This window comes from Callorhinchus milii, unplaced genomic scaffold (genome assembly GCF_018977255.1).
Source record: "Callorhinchus milii isolate IMCB2004 unplaced genomic scaffold, IMCB_Cmil_1.0 Scaffold1, whole genome shotgun sequence".
Lineage (NCBI taxonomy): Eukaryota > Metazoa > Chordata > Chondrichthyes > Chimaeriformes > Callorhinchidae > Callorhinchus > Callorhinchus milii.
Window position 1 is genome coordinate 86526463 of NW_024704742.1, and position 26096 is coordinate 86552558.

The 26096-nt window shown below is 39.0% G+C and overlaps 1 protein-coding gene across 1 annotated transcript in view; it reads left to right on the forward strand.

Annotated features, from left to right (window-relative positions):
* Positions 1 to 19374, forward strand: part of ptar1 (protein prenyltransferase alpha subunit repeat containing 1) — a 35651-nt gene extending 16277 nt beyond the window's left edge. The window contains exons 3-7 of the mRNA XM_042332782.1: positions 851 to 917; positions 6330 to 6434; positions 9780 to 9996; positions 13113 to 13429; positions 14796 to 19374. Of these exons, the coding sequence (XP_042188716.1) occupies positions 851 to 917; positions 6330 to 6434; positions 9780 to 9996; positions 13113 to 13429; positions 14796 to 15141 (1052 nt within the window). The 3' untranslated portion in view covers positions 15142 to 19374. The remainder of the gene's footprint in view (positions 1 to 850; positions 918 to 6329; positions 6435 to 9779; positions 9997 to 13112; positions 13430 to 14795) is intronic.
* Positions 19375 to 26096: the final 6722 nt, after the last annotated feature.

Genomic DNA, 26096 nt, shown 5'->3' on the forward strand with positions numbered 1-26096 from the left:
CCGCGGCAGGATGGCAAGAGAGTGCTTTGATATCTTTCCTAAAGTTTTTCACGTCCTGACGTGAATGGTGCTATACAAATGTAATTTCTTGTTGTTGTTGATAAGGTGTTGGGGTGACCAATACAGGATAAAATATTCTAACTAAGGTCTAACTAGTGATTCATAGTATCACCTCCTTGGTTTTATGTTCTGTATCCCTGTTGATAAAATGTAGGATTCCATTTGCTTTCTTGACCGCTTTGTCCACCTGCCTTTCCACCTTTAAGCATTTATATATGGTAATTCCCAAGTCCCTCTGCTCTTTTAATAATTTGCCACCTAATTTACACTTGTTCTCCTTAGTCTTCCTCCCTCAATGGATAACCTCACATTTATCTGCATTAAATTAAAATTGCCATTTCTCTGCCCAGTCAACTAATCTGTCTATGTCCCCTTAAAGTTCCTTGAATGTTTTCACTTCTCTTAAATGAAACTATTGGCAGTATATATTTCCCCATTATGAAGTTGTGTAGATATCCTACTATCATGTTGTTAAAACATTCCAAACCCTCCCCTTGTTGCTACGTAAGAACTACTTTCCCAAATTAGATTTTGTACTACAGCAACTAATGCTAGACATGTTGTAGAAAATCAATTCTACATTTAACAGGAAAGCACTGTGTTTGCAACTTGATAGTATGCTAACAGATGCAGTTCAATTGGATTTCACTGAAAAGGATCATTATCTGAAGTGTGGAAAGCCAATAGGTTAGTTATGATGTTGTTTCTAAAAGTGTATGTAAATTCCTTTTGAAATGATATCAATCCTCTTATATTTATATTTTTTCTCCAATTTCTCTGTATCTTTCAGCACTAATCGATCTCACTTGTACTTTATTGCTGCTGAATCCGGACTTCACAACAGCCTGGAATGCCAGGTATGTCACACTCAGCAAAAGTCATTTTCAGTAGTTGGCTGGAAGCCCAAATCTGACTCATTCTTAGGCTTTGAGACTAATTAATGTTCATTTCTATTGCTGCGCATTGTTCAGAGTTACGACAAGAACTGTGTTTCAAAAATTACAATGACTCATCCTCATAGATTGTTATAACGTGCTGATTCCTTTTCATGGTTAGGATGATACCAGTCTAGATGTCAGTGACACTATAGGTGATCGTTTTCTAAGTTCTTCAGAGCAGTGTTATTAGAAGGATTTAACTCTTCTCTTATGAAAATGTTATATGAATGGGAGGTGAGAGAAGAGAGGTACGATATATGCAATGGAACAGGAGAATAAAATGGGGGAGGGTGGAGGTGAGAAGTAAGTCTCCCTCTTAGTGACTTAATCTCGCCAACATACTTTTCGCTGCAAGCTGCTGTCACTGATCGTAGCGTCTGGAAAGGTAGGGACCGATACATTAAATGCCAAGAAAACGGTAATTGTTAGCATATCTTGTTTATTTTCCGTCGCTTCAGCTTTTTGTATCCTTTTGTCTGTGTGCTGTTTTTAATGTGTATTAAACTGCCAACCTTTCCAAATGCCTTAGGCTCGTAATTGGAAATTCATCTGCATCATCAGAATTAAAGGGTATGGAACCCACTACAGGATATTATGTCACCAGTCCAGTTCAAAAGGATACATCTTAATCCTTTTGCTTCTCAACATTTCAGATATTTTAATTTTAATTAGCTGCCCAATTTAGACCTGATCTGTGCATTAACAAATACATATCATCAGCGTGGTCCAACAGTCAGCCACATCCAGCCTGGCGGAGGGGGAGTGAGGGAGTAATTGAGAGAGGGAGGTAGAGTGTATGCAAGTCAGAGAGTGACGGGCTCGACAATGTAAATGAAGGCTTGTCGGCCTTCCCAATTCCTCCCTCCACAGGCTGCAGATCATCCAGAACTCTGCAGCCCATGTCCTCTCCTGCACCAGGCTCCGTGACCCCATCACCCCCACCCTCATCCGGCTCCACTGGCTCCCCATCACACAGGATAAAGTTCAAATCCTCACCTTCAAAGTCCTCCACGGCCTTGCTTCTCAACACCTCTGTGAGCTCCTAACCCCCTACCAACCTTCCGCTCCCTCTGCTCAACGGTCTCCAGCCTGCTTCACCTCCCTGCTTTGCCCGCCTCACCATTGGTGGCCGGGCCTTCAGCCTTTCTGCCCCCACTCTATGGAACTCCATCCCACATTCCCTTTGCCTCACTCCCTCCCTTGCGTCCCTGAAGGCGCGTGTCAAAACCCTCCTTTTCGATTGAGCCTTCAGCCACCCTCCCTGCCCTCCGCCCTCCCTAATCCCGACTCCCCAGCTCGGGTCCAAATCCCTGAGTGTCCAGCGCCTTGGGACATCCTGACATGAAAGACGCTATACAAATGTAAATTGTATTGTATCCATCTGCCCCACTATCGCTATTTTGCCACCACTCTTGGGAGCTCCATTACTGGAGTCCCTCTGACTCGTTCCCTCCTTCCCCATTAAAGGCATGTCAAGATCGAACTCTTTGATCGCGCCTTCAGTTATTTTCCCTTGGCTCCCACCCCTAGCTCAGTTGCCCAACTGGCAAGGTTGAGCCCTTTGTGTAAATATTGTTTTGTTTTTGGAAGGGAAACACAAAATATTGCTTGTGGGGCCCATAAATCCTTCTCAAATAGGGAATCCAGCCTACGGCAGCCAAAACATTGGATCACCTTGATGTATATAAGTAGGGAAACGTGTTTAGACTAGATTCAGATTTCAAATCTCTGGAGCTCCTTCACTCTACCCCTCCGTCCCGCACCCTCTTTATTTGGGTTTAAGTCTCGTCTCAAAGACTACCCTTCAACTGCACAGTTAAGGACGTTTTAAGGAAGTTAAGGTCCTTTTGGAGGAGGTATTGAAAACCAGAGCCATTTAGATATATGGAGGGTTCCGTCCTCCAGCAATGGCCTTTTATGATTAGTAGAATGCTGGAAATCAAATAGCAGACTTGGTTCATTAAGCTCTTTGCAATTAATTATTTCATTGACATTCACTTGCATTGACATTTACCCTGCATGGCCATGTATAGTGGTGGTTGTAATATACCTAGATCCAAATCAAAGGTGTGTTAGTAGCTTCTTTATTTGTCAATCCAAGCTCTCAATAATTCACACACTTTGTCCCATTCCATGTGTCCTTTTCTACTTCCTGCCCTTCTTCTTATTGGCTTTTTTTTACTCTTAACGGAATATCCAACCGTGGTCAAGGTTTGCGCACTTATGCCCAATGATTTCTGCCATTGAGACCTCATTGGTTCTATGGGCTTGGTGTAGTAATTAGCTAGAAGGGTGTAAAACCTTCCTTGTGGAAAAGACTGCCTATGATTCCTATAGAGAAAGGGAAATGGCATGTTATGGCTGTTGAGGAAGTGCTAGAGAAGGAATACGTGTAAAATAGATTATTTTGGACTCCTCAGAGTGGAATTTGCAGGCATTGTGCAAAAGCTATGACTTTTGGGAAAAAGTGTTCGTTGTTTGCAAAAATCATGTACTGTAGATGACCATCCCCATCCAGACTGGACTAAATAATAATAATCCTTGCATTTGATATAGGGCCTTAAAGCACTTCACAGGATTATACTGTAAAGTGAATTGACTATTTGTGGCTGAAACGTGGCAGCCAATTGAACACAGCAGTGATTAAAAGATCAAAGTCGCAGATTACCCTGGTTAGGACTCCCAATTTGCTGACATTTTGAATTTTATTAAGAGATGGAAGAAATAGGAGTGGTCAGTGTCAGTCAGGTTTTAAGGAACAGTAAGAGTGAAGTTTATGCTATGTATAAGCATGGCTACAGAACTGCTATAGACATTGGTTATTCTAGTGGATAGCAATGCTGTTTTATATGAAGCGTATATAGGTGACAATAATGTAATTAATCGTTTTGATGATGATATTCTGAATCACAGTATCACAATGTAGTATTACAAGTTGTATCCTCTTCAGTAGGATGCTTCGTTTTTCCCATAACACACTCGATTGCGAGTTTACCTCAGCTATAACATTGATATTTCATGGTTGTCACTAGCATTTTATTTACAAAATACAGAACGTTTAAGCAGAACCACTTGGAGCTGGCACTAGGTTAAACCTCCTCCTGATCTCCAATGTCTGTGCTACACTAGAATTATTGTGGTGATTGTGTGGCTGTAATGGCATAAATTCAATGCAGAAATGCTGGAATAGGGCCAAATGTCTCTTTGATTCAGCTTTGCTACCGAGATCCATTTTAGGTGGTGACCCAGAACTTGTTAGTTCCTGGTAAAATTGTAAAGTGTCCTGATGCACATTGAAACTGCCCTGTCCACTTACCAGGCAGAGTCTAATCCATCTAATGCTGGTTGACTTAAACTGTTAGCTGAAGTAACCAGATAAAATGGGCGAATGCACTGCACATTTGGTTTCCTTTGAAATTCAGTGCTCCTATATCTGCTAGTCTTTTTTAGTGTGCGTATGTCTGAGCAGACACAGAGAGCTGAAGGACATTATGCTGCCACATTTGTGACCAGAGTAATGTATGAGACAGGATTAGATGGATTCAAGATTTGTATAGGTGGAACCAGGGTCGAAAGCTTTGGAGAAATGTAACTTAGAGGTGACCAAGGTATCAATAAAAGTTTCCACAGCAGGAGCGATAGTGAGGTCATTAGCAATGGGTGAAAGAAGGTGGTCCTGGTAATGGGTCGAATAGGGGGTTGAAACTTGGTTAACCACAGAGAAAGCTACTGCGTTAAGTTCCACCTTGCTATTTGAACCAAACACAGCTTTAGATTGTGAACTTGTGGCTCTTCATAACCCACATGCCACAACCAATTCATTTACATAAAGAGTAATGATATGGTGTGAATGTTTACGGCACTGTAACCACTTAAATGTATAAAAAAAAGAGTTTTTTTCACCTATACAGTAAAACTCGAACAAGTTTTGTCTTTATAAATCGTATAATCCCCCAAGTTGCACTTTAACCCGAGACCCCTTCAGGTTCCTATCAAAACCGTTTAGATTTCTTTGCATTACTCGTATTACTCATCTTGTAACTCATAACACCGCTCGTCTACCCGCATTTACTGGCTGCATTGAATCTCAGAAACAACATCCTGATCTGTCAATGCATGTGCACTTATTGGACGGTTGCATTGAATCGTGGGAAAAGTAGTCTTGATCCTTCAACGCATGCGGAGAAGAACTTCATTTCTCACGATTTCAGCGCTTGCCGGGAAGCAAGACACATTGAATTGTCTTGTTCCATCACTGCGTGCGCACTTACTGGCTGCAGTGATGAACTACCGAAGGCACGTTTACTGACTGCATTGAATTACGCATTTGGAGTGTCGATTATTGAATAAATCAGATGTTATACAACTTGTACAGTTTGCCTACAACTCGGATTTCACATAAGTCATATTAAATATGTTGGTACCGACTGATACAATGTATTTGAGTTTTATTGTGAGTTTTTCATATAGTATTTCAAGATAATCCATCAAGTATCCCTTTAATAAATTAAAACAACCTTTCTAGACAATAGACACATGGAAATAACCCATCTAGAATGTCACATAAATCTGTTGGGACACTACACAAAAGCCTTATTAAATGAGGTGAGCGTACTGAGCTTATTAAAACACAATTTACTTTGCAACTCAGATTTCAGATTCTCAAAGTGGTTTTGTTTAATAAGGCAGCTTTGACACTTTAGCATTAATTTAAAGTGTGACACATATGGATTTTAGCTCTGGGACAGCTAGTCAATCTTCCTGTGGCTGGGAATTTAAACTCTGACGTTCTGGAAAGGCATTTTGTGGTATAATTTTTACATGAGAGTGCGTATCTCTGCCTTATCACAGTCTTTTACTTACACAATAGATCTTGATACAGCTAAGTCAGCGTGCAACAACAAAACACAACAACAAAATTACATTTGTATAGCGCCTTTCACGATGGGAAGACACACCAAAGCGCTGGACAATCAGTGTTTCGGACCTGAGCTGGGGCGGGATCAGGGAGGGTAGAGGGCGGTGTGGAGGGAAGGAGGATGACCGAAGAGGAGGGTCTTGAAACTGGATAGTGAGCATGCAAAAATATGCTATTCTGGCGTAATTTAAAACCGCCACAGTGTTTATCTTGACAGAAAAAAAGTGTCTGTTTTCCAAGATGCGAAAACCATGCATTGCATGTGGCACTGGAAAAGCCATTGTATTCTTGGCTGATACCTTCATCTTTATTCAAGAACTTTGTTGCTTCGTGTGCATTTGCTGCTTGTTAACAAAAGATCTGATTCTGTTTTACGCAACGACTGGTGAGAATGATGCTGAAATATTTTCCAGGAAGGAACTTGTAGAGTTGGGAGCATTGGATCCAATTAAGGATTTGTATCTAGGAAAACTCGCCCTAACAAAGTTTCCAAAAAGCCCTGAAACGTGGATTCACAGGTTTGTAAATACTATTCTGTTTTGGAAACTACTAGGACTTTCTAAAGTTGTATCTTTTCATGTAATGAAACAACAACAAATTGGTTATTGATTAGCATCTGTAAGATTATTTTACTGATGTCTAACTTCCTGCTGTGGGGTGGGGGTTGGTGGTGGTGGAGAGAGGTAAATGGTGTTTCCTTTTCCTTAACTGCTCCAAAGTGACCTGTTTGGCAATGGGATGTCGGGATTGAGTCAGTCTTTTATGGCATTCTCGATAGTTTGGTTCCTGAGCCATGTGATTCTGTATTACTCCAGGGCAGTGATAATGACAGACCAACTAACCTGGCTCATCAGTAGGACTTGGAGGAGCAGACCAATGGGGGAAGGAATTCTTCCCACTCAGCTCCTATTAACTTTGCAAGCCAAAACCCTAGTGGATAATAATAATAATAATAATAATCCTTGCATTTGATGTAGCGCTTTTCCCGTCTTCTAGACGTCTCATAGCGCTTCACAGAATATGCTGTAAAGTGAATTGACTGTATATTTGTGGGCGAAACGCGGCAGCCAATTGTGCACAGCAGTGTTCCACAAACAGTCGTGGATTGAAAATGACCAATTTATTATTGTTTTCTTTTGGAGGGATTATTAGGGTTGTCCTAGTGGACAAGCAGCGGGAAAGCTTGTCAGACAGTGCTTTCAAGCTGTGTGGTTAAAGCTGGTTAAACTACAGCATACTCTGGGATCCCGAAACCTTGGCACTTGTCAACCTGCGCCTCGTACTTTCCAGAATTAAGTAAGCAGATTGTATCCCTATAGGGAGAGAATATGTATCCCATTCTAGTCCCAGAATTTGCCCTGCTTAGGTAGAATGTGTGCAAATCTGTCTGGTTTGAATAAGCTTAAGCATGGTGATGAGTTTTACATGTGTCAGACACTAGGCTGTCAAAAATAAACTAAAGTCCAAAGTACCTTTTCCAGGTACCGCACAAGCTTCATTTGTATCGAGCGTCTATCTTTGTGGACCTTTTATATCATGCTTTTAATCTGAAAGATCTCGCCACTCAGGTCTCCCTGACTCTCAAACTTTTGTTGGCACAACTAGTGCACATTACTGCTTTGGTGGGTCTCTTAAGAGTTTTCCATCCCTCCTCCCAACAGCCTGACATTGTCATGACTCAGATCAGGACAAGCACAAACCAAGGGATTGAACGAAACAAAGATTGTTCCCTTGACCTCAGCACCAGAGTGCTGTACTTATTACTGCACTTGGATATTTCAAGGCTACATTGGTTTACAATTTTATTTATTTAAAAGCATTACTTTTGCTTCAGAAAACGCAGAAATTAATTTGAATTGTTGCTCCCTAAAGATTTACCAATAAAACCATGAACATGTTGAAATTGCCGCAGGTGTATGGGATGAAGCCCTCATTCAACCTTTTGGTACCTCCAGACTTGACTTCTCATACTTCTTGTCTCCCTGATTTCACCATCCACAAGCTTCAGCCTATTAAAAAACTGCCCCACCCACATCCTCACTCGCACCGAATTGCACTGGCCCGTCTCCCCAAGCTCAACCTGCCTCCCTGGCGACTAACAGTTTGATTTCAAGGTCCTCATGCACTTGTACCTCCCTATCTCTCCCTTCTGCTCATCGAACTCAGGCCTACTGCACATTCCCTCTGTTTCACCATTGGTGGTCAAGCCTTCAAAAACTATGTTCCACCCATTGGAACTCCCTCCTTTGAATATTTATTATAATTATTATGATTTATCTGTCTTCAAACGCAGTCTAATCTACCTGTACGATCATGCCTATAGTCAATCCCTCTTTGCCCAGTATCCAACACCACTCCTATGAAGCACGCTTAAGATGTTATCCTACTTGAAGAGCACTGTATTAATACAGGTGTTGTTGTTAATCCTGTTGTCAATAATGGAATAATCTCATATTCTCAATTCTGAGTTTCTTAAAAAATAGAGTTTTCTTACAGTGTATTTTCATACTGTGAAAGAAAATGATTAAAATTCAGCTGGTTTGTTTCCACTGATAACTGAAGTGATGGACTGGTTATTAAATGGAGTGAGGGTTTAAAAAAATGTTTCACAAGGAAACTCTTCAGATGGTAAACCAAAGTCCCATCTGCCTGTTGAGGTGGATGTTAAAGATCTCTTGACACTATTTGAAAAGAAAAAGGAGTTTCTACCCATGTCCTGGCCAACAATTCTCCAGATAAACTGGTATTTCATCAGTTGGCTGTTTGTACGACCTTAATGTGCACAAAGCTGGCTGGCAATTTTACGTGCAAAAACAGTCACTACACATGAATGCAAATACTTGTACAACAATTTTACATTTATATAGCATGTTGGGAAGTCGTCTCAAAGTCGTCTGTTTCTAAATTGTTTACTTTTTTTGAAGGCTTGACTCCCAACATAATCCTTAGGAAAACATATTCTAATTGTTCTTCTGCAGCCTAGGAATCTTCAGATTCCATGGCTGATACCCTGCTTCTTGTGCTGCAGGGAATTGTCTGTCTCTAGGGATTCCTCTGAGGATTGTACACATGGTGGCATTAATTAATTTTTATTGTAAGGGGTACATGTAGGGCATAGTGGCTCTTTCCCAGACCATCCGATCATGACAAAAAGCTTTAAAAACTTGGTCCTTTTAAAGTTCTTAAATTCTGCATCCTTTGGAACAATTTCAACTTATTTTTATAATTCAGATTCAGTGTTAGGATTCGTAAAGTGTTTTGAGACATCACCCTCCGTATAGAATCATGGAATCCTAGAGCACAGAAGGAGGCCACCGTGCCATAGTGCCTGTGCCAGCTCTTTGAAAGAGCAATCCAATTAGTTCCACTCTCCCACTTTTACCCCATAGCCTTGCAATTTTTTTTCTTTTGAAGTATATATACAAATGTAATTTTGTTGTTGTTGTATGCAATTCCCTTTTGAAAGTTATTATTCAACCTGCCTCCACCACCCTTTCAGACAGTGCCTTCCAGATTCCAATATAGGGCATGGATGCACATGTTGAAATTGTTTCACTGATCAGCCAACAAAGATGGTGCCTTGATTTCTGTGGTCTTGCTTCATTGTTCTTTTGATATTGACTTAAAATGCTTTATATATAATGTGTATTTATCTGTTGTCAAGGCTGTATTGTATACAGAATATTACGGTTAGTTTTAAAATCTGTCAATTTGGCTCACGTAAAAGAAATGCTATCTCTTTAATAAGTAGAGAATGAGATTCTTCTCTTGCCAGTGCATGTGACACAATCCGGTTGCTAAGATACGATTTTGCATTGCACCAGTCTGTTCCCTAATGGTGTGTGCCATTTTCTTTCCCAAAGACGCTGGATTCTGCAAAAGATCATTCAGAAAATTTGCCTTCCAAATTCGAAGAATAAAAATAATTCAGCAATAGTAGTACCAACTGAACAGATGCATAGACTAATACAGGATGAGATGACAGTCTGTTCTGAAGCTGCTGGAAGGTATCCAAGCAACTATAATGCCTGGTCCCATCGTATCTGGGTCCTGCAACATGTGGCAAAGTGCAATCCTAAGGTATGACTGTGGATTAATCTCCTTGTTTTAATAATCGGGCCTAATAGGTCAGCCAATATCTGTCAAGAATGCTGTGGTGTAGCTGGTTTAAATGGGTAAATGGTCGTAGGTGGGCTACTAATTGGTGCCTTACATGGGAGGTGTTTCATCGCTGCGTTTGGGAGGGGGGAAAAAAGGAAGAGGAAATTGACGTGGTTTAACCTTGCAAAGCCTTTTGTGGCCAGTCATGCTGCAGTGTTGACACTAGTCACAGAAAACCCTGTGCAGCAGACTATCTCTTGTTTCTGATGAGAAGAAATTAATAATATGCCTGTGATGGAAAATGTGGGAGGGAGAGAGAAATACTTAATTTACATTCTTTGAGCAGCTTTGAGTATCAGTTTGAAATCTTTCCAAAAGTGATTTATCTCACATTATTAAATATGCGCAGCCAAAATGACTGTCAGTTTAAAACATGTAGAAGCTGATTTAGATCTGAAGGGAATTCTTTTCAATCAAAATTTCTGAGTTGTGCAAATGAATAGTTAATTTCAGTGCAAATTGATGCTTGAAGTGGTAGAATAAGCAATTTGGCACACTGGATAAATCCCAGTTTCATTTGCATCATGAAGCATTTTAAATAAGCCACGCATGTCTTGTTAGAAACTGATTATTAATGCTGCATAACCCCACAATCTGCATAACAAAATCATGTTTGCAATGGGGGTTTGTAGGGGCGGAGGAAATTGTGTTGTTTTGAAATTCTGTAGAGACTGATGGATATCTGGGAGCTATTAAATTACAGCCAGTAATGTAATTGAGCAGATCAGATGTCATTTTAAAATGCAAGAATAAGACCCAAGTGAATGGTTATCATCTTGATTCTTTAAGAGCGTGAATCATTCCCTTTAATGATTTTTGGGTTTCTATTTTAGATATTGTTTTCATTTTAATGTGTCAGTATTTTTTTCTTAAAAGCCCGTTAACTCTAGCAGCCAGTGCCCTTCGTGTCCTTGATGAATGGAGAAATTCAGAATAACTGTTGCGTCATCAAAACAGATTTATTACCTGTTATCTGTGGCTTTAGAAAGCAGAATGGTCTACATTGTGGATACGTTGTGACATTTTAAAATCTTAGCTTTTCCTTTGAAATGTTCATTTCTGTAACAGTTTTGCTCCTGCATGGTTTGCAGCATCTCTGTTCAGAAATGATATCTTCACAAAGTACAGTATTACGGAGGTTGTATTATTCCACGAGTGTCTGATTTAACCTCTGACTTCTCTGTGGGATATGCTGCAGGTTCTTGTTTTACATAGACGCCTCACTTTGAATAGATTCTGACCTTTTGTGTTATTGTCTTGATTTGAAATGCTGTGGGTGCAACACAGGTTTATAAAATGGCTTCTCCTTTGCTAATTTGATGCTTTTGTCTTGCAGCAGAGTCTGACTTTGTGAAACTTTTAAGTGTGTGATTCCACAAAATATTAGGATATTTTTTAATTGGAGGGGGGGGAACAGGAAGAGAAGGAATACTATTTTTTGAATATTGAACCTAGCCAACATTTGAACAACTAATAGCACTGTGGGTGGGCACATTTAGGAGTGCTGCAGGATCCATGCAGCATACATTTAATCTTCTGCTCCTCTTGGTTCCTGGTCGAGCTGTCCCAAGCTGCAAGCTGCTCACTGTGGTGTCCATCTGCGAATGTAAGAGAAAATCAGATAGCAATCTGGGGGGAGTGTGCTGCCTGCGTGGTACTTAGTGCTTCTGAAAAGCTGAACAAAGGGCATTGGTGCAGGTCTTGGATTAGGCTACCCTTCAGCAGGAGAGGCTGAAGAAATAGGGGATTACTTACTGAAGGAAAACGAACATTAATAATTTAACAAAAAAAAGCTTTTAAAGAGCATTAATTTTTAACCGCTATCAATTTTTTTTTTGTAATTTGCATTCCAATTTCAAAACTGGCTCAATTTGTGGGCATGTACTTTTCGAAGGAATTTTAAAGCAAATAGCATTTTTGAACATCTTTTGTAACTTCAAATACACTGCTAGGCTTTGAAGAGTTAAGCAATTGACTATCCATTCGGCTATACTCAGGCTATCTATTCAGTTTTGTATTCTCTGTTAAATCTTGAGAAGTGTATAACTACAGTGTCAAAAATCTTATGCTTTAATAGTAATTTCTATAAATTAGATAAAATAGCCAAATTGTAAATTGTTGTGCCATAAATTCATAATTTCAATGCAAACCTAAAACACTCAGAAGAGTAGCATTTCGATTAGATTTCATTTTGCTAATGTTATTGTGAGATTTTGCTAATAGGTTCACTTCAGTGTGCTNAAAAAAAATTAACCAAGAACTTACCTATACACCAGTAGTAATAAGGATTGCAACATTAGATCAGAATTGCATTTGGATGATGTTTGCATTCATTTAGTACTGAAACGACTTTAGGTTGGAACAAGATAGCAGAACAAGAAGACATAGGCTTATGTCTATGTCTAAAGGGAAATTTCAGGACAGGCACCAGGAAGTATTTCTTTACCCAGTGGGTAATTAACGACTGGAACAAGTTGCCAGGAGCGGTGGTTGAGGCCAGGATGTTGAGCTCGCTCCATCAAAAAAAGCTTAATGCTGTGATGGGAGGTCAGTAGGATAGGTGTTCTAGTAGGATAAGGTCACACAGGATTCATAGAAAGTACAGCTCTGAAACAGCCCATTTGAACCCAGTCTGACTATTGGGCCTTCTTCATCTAAACTAATCTTGTGAAGTATCGTGCCTATTTTTGTTTTGGTTCCTCTGGTATCCTAGGCCATTCTTTGACTGAGAGGATGGGCAGATGCAGCTCTCAGCAATGAAATTCTTGAGTTACTGCAGGATGTTCCTGTAAACAGCCTGAGGATGACTCTTGTCTTCTGCCTTATTGTTACCTTTCTTTCGAACCAATCATGGTATGATGAAGTTTTGGAGTTCATTTTGTGCATAATAGTGAGCATGTACCAATTACTGTCACTCTCAATAGTGCAACTTATTGGCACACCTATACACTGTAACTGCACGATTACACTGCCCAAATTAGCCAACATAAACCATTTATTTATTAATGGTAGTTGGTTGTGTTTTATATTTCCAGGTACTGCTTGATGAGTTGTCCAGTACTAAGTACTGGGTATCCACGCATGTATCCGACCACAGCGGTTTCCATTATCGACAATTCCTACTGAAGTCTGTGGCGTGCAACACACGAAATACAACAGTTACTGGGCCTGGGTGCATGAGAAAACCCTTAAGTAAAGAACATCATACCAGTCTTCCACTTCCTCCAAAGGATGAAGGTGCATCTGTAGATGTGTATATGGCAGATGTGCCGCTTATGATTGAAGAGGAAATGGAGCTCTGCACTGATCTCATTGAGTCTTACCCAGGCCATGAAGCTCTGTGGTGTCACAGGTAGGCAAACTAAAATATATTGTGTCCTGAACTTTACTATATTGCTTTATTTATTTTGGAGATTACAGTGTGCTAATTGAATGATATATATTTGGCCATGTTTGTTATTGGAATAATAGAACTGTATTTTGCAGAATTGTACCAGTTTACTTGTGTAGCTAAGTTGAACCAATAGAGGGTGCTAAACACACAGTCTCTGGTTACCTCAAACATCCACTAGTATTAACAATAATTAGCAGTCATTTTTGCTTTAGCCAGAAAGAGTTTGAATTTAAGTAAATGAGTCGTTCACCTGGATTAAAGTAATAAACTTGGCGTAATAACTGGTAAAATTACTATTTTTCTCAAAAACAAAATTGTGTGTGACTGAAGCAATTATCCACAGTCTTATGATCATAGGTTAAAATTGCTTTTTGGATTTGAAGGCAATATATCGACTTTTGTGGTTTATTTATTCCCCACTATGACCATTAATCCAAGTGCTTGCTCCGTTCTGGTTCTTTTGCCATATTTGAACCGATTGAAATAAATGTATCTCACTCTGAAATGTTAATATTATCAGTGAAGTTATTTGTTCACCTTCGGTCTATAGAGAATGATATAATTAAAGCTTAAAATTTGGTACATTAATTTACTTAATGTAAATTTATCCAGGTTTGGGCCCGTTAATCTTATAGCAGTTAGTTAGTTACTTAGGGAAACGCTTTACAAAATCTCACCCACCAATGGTGGGGCAGAGAAAGTGAGGGTCTTTAAGCAGGCCGAGTGGTGGGAATGGCGGTGGTGTAGGGTCGTAGGAGATTACAAGAGCTAGGGTGGGATAAGATAGTGGAGACATTTAAAGGGAAGGACGAGGATCTTAGTCAATCTTCTGGGGGATACAGAACCACTGGATCTGTGTGAGGATGAAGGTGACAGACCTGTGGAAACTGGTGCAGGAGAGGATGTGAGCTGTGGAGTTCTGGATGCCGCTGACTGCAGACGTTGTCAACAGATGAAGAATGTAGTGGATAAGCAAAAAGGGCAGAGGATAGAGACCTGAGGAACATGTCATGTCACCGTGGACAGGAGGAGAAGCAATATATCAAATACAAAGATTATTATTATAATGCGGAGCCACATAATAGTGCCTTTTATGTTAAAAAAAATCTCTGAAGTGCTTCACGGAATGAGAATAATCTGAAATAAATGTAATGTAGAAAAATGCAGTGGTTAATTTGCTAACATAGTACCTGATTAATTTTGCATGACCAGGAATATTTATTGTTGAGGAGAGATTGGTGTACTGCAATTTAGCTCCCCTCCCTCCCCCCCTAAAGTTTACTGCAACTATAAAGCTTTAGTTTTTCTGAATTTTGTCTTGCAGGAGATGCGTGTTTTATCTTTTGCATTGCTGGAACAAAGAGAATCGCCAGCTCTCGTCAAAGTCTGAGCCCAACAATGGTGGTGATGGAACTGTGAATAATGTACAGATGAGCAGTGCAGGGGGCTATTGCTCTCAAGACATGGATGTTGATGGTGCGGTTGAATCAGTCAGGCAAAGTTACACCCAGGAGACAAAACGGCTGAAGCGAGGTCCTTCACTAGACTTGCCCAGCTTGTTAGAGGAGCACAGATTCATCGATACCATTTTAGCAGGTTGTAGCAATACTGAACAAGTCAGATTTGCAACTGCTTACAGAAAATGGCTGGACACTGTCATAAGTCAGTAGTGACAGGAGTCTGTTAAATACGTTGAGCTAGTTTTAAATCCTTCCAGAACAGCTTCCTAAACTATTTAAAGCACCCATGTTGCATGGCAACTTTCTAAGTAATGCTCATTACCAGTAAAAGTCAAATCTAATTAAAGGGGTATTAACTGGAATTGAGCCTCAAAAAGAACCTTCAGGTTCTAATCACACCTGAGTTAACCTTCAGGAAAGGTTTGCAAACTGAGAAGCTACAGTCACAATCAGATTTCCAACTTGTCAATGTGAAAGTGATGGATTTTAGTCCCGACTCTCTTACTTACATATTAGTTGCAGTGAAAATATACATTCATTTCAATGTGTACATTTAATTACTTAATTGTTGCCAAAATACATTTTATGCAATTGTAAATGAATAAAATTCATTTTTTGCAAACACTCCCAAGAAATTGGACTGATGACTTGAATTTCAGTCTAGACATTCTTGGTTCTCCAAAATTTAGTTCAAATATTGCAAAATTTATAATTCAGAATAGAGAGTGTTTCTATCTTATACATTTCAGTCAGCTTAATTTACTAGGCATGTAGGGTGTGACTTTTTAATTGCACTTTGATGGCCAAAGTTAAATTTTGATCTAATAGCCTAGTAATTAAAACACACTGTTTTTTTTAAAAAAAACTCATTGACATAGGCTACAGTAAAGCAAATACAAATAAGTACAAAGTTGCTTACCTCTCCATTGACATTGACATTTTATGTGATTTTTTTTCCCAGCCCCTCTAACCCAACTCAGATGTGGCCTTCCTTAACTGGTGTCTCTAGCTGTATCAGTGTAAATGACTACCAATTTAGTATTTAAGATTGGAAAAGCAAAGTTACATTCTTCTTTGTTGTGGGTTCCTAATATCTGTTACAGCAGCAAAGCAGCTGCAGTTGTGAAAAAGAGCTTGCTTACGGAACTGAATAGGATGATGGGCACTACAGGGATAGTCGCGTATTCCATTGCAGTTCATTTGTGCACAAACAAAACTCTCAATGTTACTTCTTCCCTGGAGAAGGGCACATTTGTGCAATAGGCTTTTAACTACTCTTAAGTCTGTGAGAACTAATCCTATTCAGAGTGAATGTGACCAGGGTAAGTATTGAATGAAGGGGTGCAATAACGTTAAGTTGAGGACCTCGCCACTAACGCTTTTCCTATGTAAAATGTTGACTTAAACGATAATAGAGAACACTGGGTCTATTAACTTTGACCTTGCAAGGAATTAAATTGGGGACTCTTGTTATTCTCACTTGTTTTGTTAGTGTATTTTAATTCATTTAAATGATGGTTCCATACATGAAAATTGGATGAAATGTCATTCTTGAATTTGCACAGCCATTCTCGATTTCAGTGGTTTACAATATTTCTGCAGCAAACTAGACTACTTCCACTTCTACAGCAATAAAATCACCGTTGATTCACATCTCCAAACTCTCCATTGTGGATCAGTACATGAATTACAGGTTGCCCAATCCTAACCCAATTCCCCACCCCTGCTCAAACTTAATACTATAAACTGTCGCATGTTAGTTTTCATGACTTGAACCATGACATTTGTATTGATTTCCTGACATACGTATGTAAATTTTTTTGCAGTGTATTTCATCCAAATTATTTTGTGTTTTCAATTTTTTTTAAAAAAACATACTCACTAGATATTTGAGCTCCTTTTTCTTCCCCGTCTCCAAAAAAAAGGAAAAAGGCCTTGTTTTTCATATTTGGGGAATAGGATATTCAATATTAACCCATATTTATATATACAGTATATAAAATATATATTATGAACAATACAGTTCCAATAATAATATGAGGAACAATATTAATACTTAAAACACTAATCACAGAACTATTGTACTGAATGCATAAAATACTTGTCTAATTTGTCTAAATGTTTTAACTTTGTAAAATAACTAACCAATGAGGGGGAAATGGTCACGCTGACATAAATAATCATAGGCAAAATTAGAAATGTCAAACAAATAGTACATTTGGATTTTAGGCATTTTAAAACTAGTGTTGATGGCCAAATTGTACGTGTTTAATACAAGATTATTTTGTGCATGTGCTGCCTAGACAAAACACAGTGATTGTGTCCTACATCCATAACGTTTTTCAAGGACAAGTGCTGTAGGTTATTATAGGATTTGCCTATCAATATAAATGGAGTTCTGATGGAACGGCAGTGCTTAATAAACAAGATTGAGCCATGAGCTGTGCAGAATTCCCAAGTGCACGCTCTACTCTGCACAATAGAAACACTACATGGTAAATGGTTTAGGCCAGTGGTGTTGGCAACACTAACTGCATGCATCAAGTGCGCATCAATTAAACCTTTGCACCTCCTATGCAAAAAGCATATCTTTAGTGCAGCTGTTACTTTGGATCATGATCTTTTATATATGGTTTAAATAAACACAGTTTGTGGTTATTTGTCATTAGTCACGCAGAACTGCCTCTTGCAAAAGGATTATATACAGAGCGTATGTCCTCCACCCACCCATGGAGTGTGTACCTTCCTTGGAAAATTAATCTTCTTATGCATATCCATTATGCTGTTAGCACTTATGCGTAAACACTTGAATTATTTGTTTAAAGTCACTTCCATTTGACTTTCATACTCTTGCATTGATAATGTGACAAACATTGTGCAGTTCCTCCTTGTGATTTCAATATCTCACATTTTTAGGATAGATTTGTTGATGCAGATCTTAAAAATGATAATAAAGAAGCAATATTGAAACCTCACTCTTAGTACTGTAAAGAAATCGGAAATGAATAGATAATGGCAGCTTCAAGGTGATAACCCTTGCATTACATACCTGCAGTGCCTATGACTGCTGGTAGAATGTTGCACTTTTCTTTTTTCCCCCTAAAAAATCAGTAGATATTTTCAATTCTTAATGAAGTGGTTTTCATTGGAATTAGTTCTTGGGAGCTTTGTTAATAGTGCTGCTAGTTATATAGGAAAGGTCACCCATCCTAAACTTAAAGTATCCCTTTGTGTGAACTGAAGTGGGCTGCGTAATAAAGATGAATGATAGATCTACAGATTACATTAATATATGTTGGCTTTCAAAGAAAGAACAAGACGTCTCTATAAACTAAGTGAAATGTTACATTTAATTAAATCTACGCAATAGAAGAATTGCTGCAATTTTAATTAAATCTATTTAACTTCAGTAGTATAGTTACAGGACGCTTGCATACTAGTGTTGTGGGCATGGATTGGTTGGGTGAGGGGAGAACTAGGTGTTGTGTCTTGTGATTTCTCCACATGGTCAGTTTGGGTAATCGGATAAACAGAATGTTGAGCAGAGATAATAATAATAATCAGCACTTCCTAGCAGGGAGGAAGGGAAAATTAGTGTTTGTCGCCCAAGCTGATGTTCCATTCCTCTTTTTGGCCAAACTGGGAACAGCTTTGAGAAAACTCTGGGTCAAATGATTTGTGTACCTTCCTATTCAGCCAGGGAAATGTGTGTGCTATGGGGGAAGTAACATTGGAAGGGAGTATTTTTCTGGTATATAGGAATGCAAAATAAGGCCACTTTCACCCATACTGTCCAGATCTGATGGGTACTGAGACTCTGAAACGGTTTATACAAGGAAAGCCTTTTGAATTTTGTTTGAAACATGTCGTAAGAAGGAAAAGGGCTTCACAGTCTGTTTTGACACTTTTGTGCTTTAAGAATTGATTCAACTTCTGTACAGCAGCAAAAGGGATATTTACATAAAAATACACTTAACCACTGGAATGTGAAATTCCAGTATTTGTGTTAGTTTTTATCCGTGGCCTTTAGCAAGCCTTTGTAAATATAACCACATCATTCAATATGTTATCAGTAATGTTGCATGCTAGGCCATGTTCCAGTACTAGGAAGACAGGAAATTCCATAGAGAGAAGCCTCAAAATACAATTTTGCCCTATGCAAGAGGTTTCTTATCTTGTTAGATATCTATGTATGTGCCATTGAGTGGCAGAAAGTTCTATATTGCTGCTCTATCAAAATAGTATTGTCATATAGTATTGTCATTTATTATTTATTGTTAGATGTATTTTATAGCTGTGTACAGATTTCAAACCATATTTAGAAAGTGACATACCTATTAAATATAAATTAACTTTGTATTTATTCTGTAGGAGAAATGCTTTTGTTTTAATAAAACTGTTGTAAAATGTACCTAATTGTAAATAAAAGTCTTGTTGCAATAAGGCAATGGTTTGTTTGATGAACCCAAATCTGCTGAAGGCTTTGAAATGATTTCCTTGCAATCCAGGTATGTTTTGAGTGTTCCTGAAAGTCACCATGAAACAATAGTGATATTGTTATTACTAGGACTGGTTAGAAGTGAGATTTGTATTTATATACTAATTTTCCAAGCCAAATCATAATGTTTCCTATGGCTTTACTGGGCCACCTTCCAACCCCAAACTCACTCTCCATTCCAGATCATTTCAGCAACGGGCAGAAGCCACTCAGCCCATTATTATCTCCCTCTTTGCACAGATTTATCTTCAAAACTCCTCGCTCTTGCTTTCTGTAAACTTCTTCCCTGTTGTCCCTTGAAGCTGTCCCCATTCCAAAGATTGTTGAGAATTCTACGAGAGAGAGTCCTCTGGTTCATTGCTGATTTGCAATCAATGTCTGCAGAAATTTCTAGCACAGCTTGCTAGACTCGCTGAATGCAGTATCATACTTACATGCACGTCATAAACAAAGCTTAAAATGTAGGTAATTTTGGGTTCCGTAACCATCAACCTTATTTGCAGAATGTCTTGTGCTTATTTTTGTTTCTAAATGACAAAGGAAAAAGAAAGACCACCACAAATGTAGGAAGTGTGGCTGAGAGGCAAGCTGTGAAGGAGAGTTTTCCTGTGGAAAAGATCACAAATAAGGATCAATTAGATTAATGATCTTGCTTCTCTCATTCAAATATAGAGAAAAGTCTACTAAAGATATGCAAGATCTCGCATTACCTTTCAGCTACAAACCCATCCTGGGCAAATTTGTCCACATTTTTTATATTTGTGCAGTAAAGCTGTGCTAAAAGCCTTCACTTACTGTATTTAATGCAGTGATTAATCCCCAAGACAGTACTCCATTCCAGTTCATGAGTTTCAATAAAATGATGTTGCTTTAGGGTGACCTCATGGAATGGATCTATATAAAACATTCTCCTACATAATTCTGACCCATGGAGACAAAATGCCAGTGTGAACACTCCATTATTAGCAATGAAGAGGATAACCAAAGATTTGTCTTTAACAAAATTCTATTCGTTAATTTTTACAATAAATAGTGGTCCATTGACTGGAGTCTGCATTCATCAATCAATCCTCACAAGTTCATCCAGAGAGGGTGAGAGGAAATTGGGAGGTGATTGTAGTGTATTTAAAAAGAACTTTGCAATTAAAGGTCCTAATAATAATAATCATTGCATTTGATAACAATGCCTTATCGTTAAAATGTCTTGAAGTGCTTCACAGGATTTGTTGTAAAGTGTAATGACCATTTATTTGTTAGCAAAACATATTTGAAATGAACAAAAGGACAACTATTTAATCAGCTCCTTTTCTGTTAAGGACATTTACTGTGACACTGTAATGTGCTAACATCATTATTAATTTTTATGTTGTCATTTAAATCATTTCTATGTCAGGTTACTTTGGTAAATAACTAGTAATATCTGCTTTTTTCTAAGAGCATGATAAATGTGATGTAACCACATGTAATAATAATAATCCTTGCCTTTGATATAGCGCCTTATCACGTCGTTGAGACATCTCAAAGCGCTTCACAGGATATTCTGTGAAGAATAAGTGGATTCTCTGTATATTTTGTGGGTGAATCGCAGCACCAATTATGCACAGCAGCGTCCCACAAACAGTCATGCCCAGTGACCATATTATTTTAAAAAATATTTTGTTTCGGAAGATTATTACCCCGCGGAAAAGCGATCCACCAATCAACTAACAACCAGGTTCCTACTTACTGCTAGGTAAACAGGCGGTTGTGTGTAGCAAGGAAACTTGCCTAAGGTTTTGCCCAGCCCGAGAATCGAAAAGATCCTCTCGCTTGGGAGGCGAGTGGATCTTTTCGATTCTCGGGCTGGGCAAAAACGCGGACTATATAATGGAGGAGGCCTGTGTATCTTCACAGCGTTTTAACTTGGATGGGAGGGAAATCTGCCATAATTAAATGGCATCCTCTGCAGTGGTTAAAGCCATATTAAATGGTAACCGTGGCCGTGCCACTAAAAGCACGGAAAGAGCTGGGAGACGAGAGAGAGTGAAAGGCCGGGAATTAACAGAACAACCAAACCATTGAGCGAGCAGAGGGGAGCTTCTGGGTTAGACTCAATTTTTTGGGGGGTTTGGCCGCGAGGGGGTGGGGGGGGGGGGCAGGTACGGGTGACCCACGCGAAAACCCATCACCATGCTTAAAGAGTCTCCAAACCAAGCTGAGAATTTCATGCATCCTACCTACACATGGAAATCCCAGAGATAGATTGTTGGAATGGTATGCACGCTCTCCCTGGAGGGATACATCCTGCTTACCTAATTCCAGAGAGTATTAGGCACAGGTTGGCAAGAGCCAAGGCTTGGGAACCCCAGAGTGCATGTTACGGGTAATTGCTAGAGTCTAACAAGCTAAAACTGCATAGCTTGCCATTGAGAGCACTGTCTGGCAAGATATCCCGCTGCTTATCCAGCTAGGACCACCCTACCTGTTAGTCGGGGCTTTGGGAGCTCAGAGGGAGAATTCCCTGCCTTCAATTCTGGTCAGGTTCAATATTACAGCAATATTACAATATTCCTGGAGCGTATTAGCCACAAGTTGGCGAGAGCCAAGGTTCCAGAAGCCCAGAGTGTACATCGGGGGAAACTGCTGGAGTCTTAACCAGCTTTTCAGCGCCTTGGGACGTCCTCATTTTTAGTTTTTCTTCCTTTTCATTCCTCTTCAGTTTTTGACATGTCCATTTGCTTCCACATATCTTGGATTGTATGTGAAAGCATACACCCCCCAAAAAAACATTCAAATTAATCGCACCTTATTTTATTGCTGTTTGTGGGACCTTAACCTCCTTAACAGCCTATATTGCTGCATTCCCTTCAGAGCAACTCCTATTGTTAAACATATTGGGAGGTTTTGATGAGGTAAGATGCTATATTTAATGCAAGTTTATTTATTTGTATTTTTCCCCTTTTTCTAATAAATTGTTAAAACTAGGTCCTGTGATTTCAGTGGACATTAAAGGATCCCCTGGTATTATTTTAAAGTGGGAAGTTTCTCCCAGTTCTCCCATTTTCCTTCTAAATATAAATGGACCCCCAAAACATTAGATTAATTACATCCCTGTTTGTGTGAAGCTAGGCAATAATTAGCTACTACATTTGTCTACATATAATTAATTTAAATTCTTATTCTCATTTTGAGAAGTGCTTTTTTAGGTATTCATCTTCTGTGAAGTGTGCCATAAATCATTTACTGTTGATAAGAATTCAACTAAAGAAAGCATGTTACAAAATATGCTGGTACTGAAAAACCTGGATACTGTAACACCAAAGTAGAGCAAAGACCAGAGATCTCACTTTTGAACTTAGTTACCTTTTACAATATAATGAGTTAAAGAGGCATTCTTCCACATTCAGCTTTTAGGCTGAAATTCATTGAGTCCTTATGGTTTTATTTCCAGTTGGGTTGTTTAGCTAAATAATGCCTTTATACACCAGACACAGGGTAATGTAGCTTGCCCTCTAGTTCCCATGATAGTTTGGGTTGTTACCACATTTTAGATAAGATTTCTACTTAACAAAAGAACAACATGGTGTTAAGAAAAATAGGCTGTATTAATAATTCAGACAGTGGAATTAACTGAAGCATTAAATAAATACTAATTGAATAATAGAGCTTTTATTTCATGCTTAAAACCCTAGCACTGCATAACTGGTATTAAAGGATTAGCTCTTATTTTCCAGTAAAAAGCACTAATGTAAAATTTCTGCCACTAACCATGCATAAAATCTGTAAATAGTGAATGATCCTTTCTCCTGAATCTGAGCCTGAACAATCTGTAGGAAAACCTCCTGCATATTATAACTATTTCCAAATGGCATCAACTATTGCATCAATTGTGATAAAATTCACTGGAGTGCTTGACACTAAACTCACAGGTAACTGTAATAAATCCTTTATGATAGCAATTGAGGGCGTGCTCCCATTGTTAATTTTGTTTTAATTTAAAGGAAAATTAATCTCATTATAACACAACTAAAATATAGATAAGTAAAAGTTTACTTTCACATATTTTCGCTGTGAAAATACCTTTCAGCAGTACTCACTAGGCATTTGGTGTCAGCCTGGCTCAGTTGGTAGCATTCTTGTCTGAGTCAGAAGACTCAAGTCCCATATCAGTACATCCTAGGCTGACAGTCTGGTGCATTCTTGGGAGAGTTCTGCGATGTCGAAGGTGGCATCATTTGATGAGACTTTAAACTGAGGTCTCCTGCGCCTGTTGATGGAGATGATCCAATGGCATTATTGAAAAAGGGAAGGGAGTTTCTCCCAGTGTCTTGGGTAGCTGGACCCCAGATAAAATTGGTCATTCGCTTCATTGCAGTTTGTGTTTGTGTAACCTTGCTACGTACAATGTTCGCCTAGAAATACGTAGTCGCTACCATAGGCGGTGGGTGAAAATATTTTTGGTGGGGGTGTGGGGGGGGCTGAGTAAAACCCAGCTAAAAGGTCAGTCCTCTTTGAGAAAAGGAAAAGGTGAGCCATTGGCTTGATTGATGGGTGCATCGACCAATCAGAGGTGAAATAATGCCCACCCCCCCCCACCCCCGCAAGTAGCCCACGGGATTGGCAGTGGGCAGCCGCTGCTGACAAATTGGCAGAGGGTCAAGGGGGGGTCCACGAGATGGGGCTGCTCAGAGCTGTCCCCTTCCCCTTGAAGAGGTGAGCTGGAGTTAGATTGGGGGTCGCCCCCTTTAGTCCTAGCCACTCACTGCCTATGGTCACTACACTTTATAGTAACGTTGTTCACATGACATGATAAGGCGCAAAATCAAATGGAAGAATTATTTCTGCTTCGGTGATGAAATGTGTTTGTGTAGTTTATTTTTAGTTTGCAAAACACCAGCAGTGTTGTTAAACCATAGGATGTTGACATCACTCCAGGAGCAAGGAGTCAATTGTAAAATGTTACTAAATTACATTATTTTTAAACATGTTGCTATGTATCTATTTCTTGGTGTAGTAACAATGCCTCAAACATATACCATTTAGGGTACAGCTTTTGCATGTATCACATTACAGTGATATTTGTGCTATTTTCTATTTATTATTATAATAATAATAATTATTATTATTATTTTTGATAGAATCCGATATTCAGATCTGGGTTTCTCAACAAAAAGCTATCCATTCACACTCTTCTTTGTTTGGCATTCTTCAATTGAATGAAGCTGGCGTTTCAACATTTTGCCTTTATTGTATAATGAAAAAGCAGATTCCCTACTATTGCTTTTCTGTTCGGTGTATTTAATATCTTTCTGATTCAGGGTTAAAACTAAAGCAGTGCTGACTAAGCTAGCAAAAAGTGCCTCCAAACATTTACATGAGTCTAGGTAAGTCTGTGTTCACAGATACATAGACATAGAAACAGGAGTAGGCTATTCAGCCCCTCGAGACTGTTCCGCCATTTTATAAGATCTTGGCTGTTCTACACTTCAAGTCCAGTTACCCACCCTTGCCTCATATCCCTTAATACACTGACCTAACACATATTTATCTACCTCCATCTTGAAAAGGTGAATCGATCCAGCATCCACAGTCTTTCGTGAGAGAGTTCCAGATTTCCACTACCCTTTGGGTGAAAAATTGCCTCTCAATTTCACTCCAAATGGTCTAGCTCTAATTTCAAGATTATGCCCCTATGTTCTGGATTCCGCAACCAGAGGACATAGCTTCTATGTATCTATCCTATTGAATCCCTTCCTTATTTTAAAAACCTCAGTAGTTTTTCAATCAATAGTGTGTTTTCAATTATTTTCTTGATCGAATATTTCTCGATTAATGGCATCAATCAAGAAAATGTTTTTTGTTGACCAGTCGGAAAGGTTGGCAACCACTGTTCTAAAGGATTTATATCTCAGCTATCTATGCTTTCCTTACTGCTTTGAGAGGGTGCTCATTTTTGACCCATTCTTTTCCATCTTCTTCATGAGTTAGTTTCCTACTTTGGTAATAATATGCTGGGTCATCAGGAGAATCCTTTATTGACCTTTGATCTTTGACAACTAAAGTTTGGAAGGTCTCTGTATCGGTAGCTATCATCCCAGAGATCAAAACAAGCAACACTAAGCTATGATGATTGATGATTTATGAGACTCTTTGAGAAAAGACCTGAAGTGTAAACCAAAATTTCTTCTTTTCATCTCAAACATAATACCAAATGGCTATCCTCTTTACAAACCTGACCAACATAAATTTTAGTCCCCTGATGTCCCCCGAAGTGTCAGCAATGATATGCACTAGAGTTGACTTCAAATCAGCTAAAGATAATTCCTATCTTAATCTCATATCAGCATAACAACAACAACAAGATTACATTTGTATAGCGCATTTCACGTCGGGAGGACAAAGATGATCGTGATAATCAAGAAACAGGAAAATAAAATTCACTTACCCAGGCTGGTAATTTGCTGGAAGACTGGGCCAATTTATTCATGTAGAAACGCATTAGTAGAGGACAGTATTCTTGGTGGAAAGTGGATGGATTAACACACATCTCCTCTTAAATGAGCCAGCACAGATATGTTGTGCCAAATGGCCTTCTGTGGTATGAATTGCTAAGGTTCTGTCACCTCCACCAATCTGTCCCTACACTAGAAGTATAGCCTCCACCTTTCTGATGGCTTTGCTTTTTCAC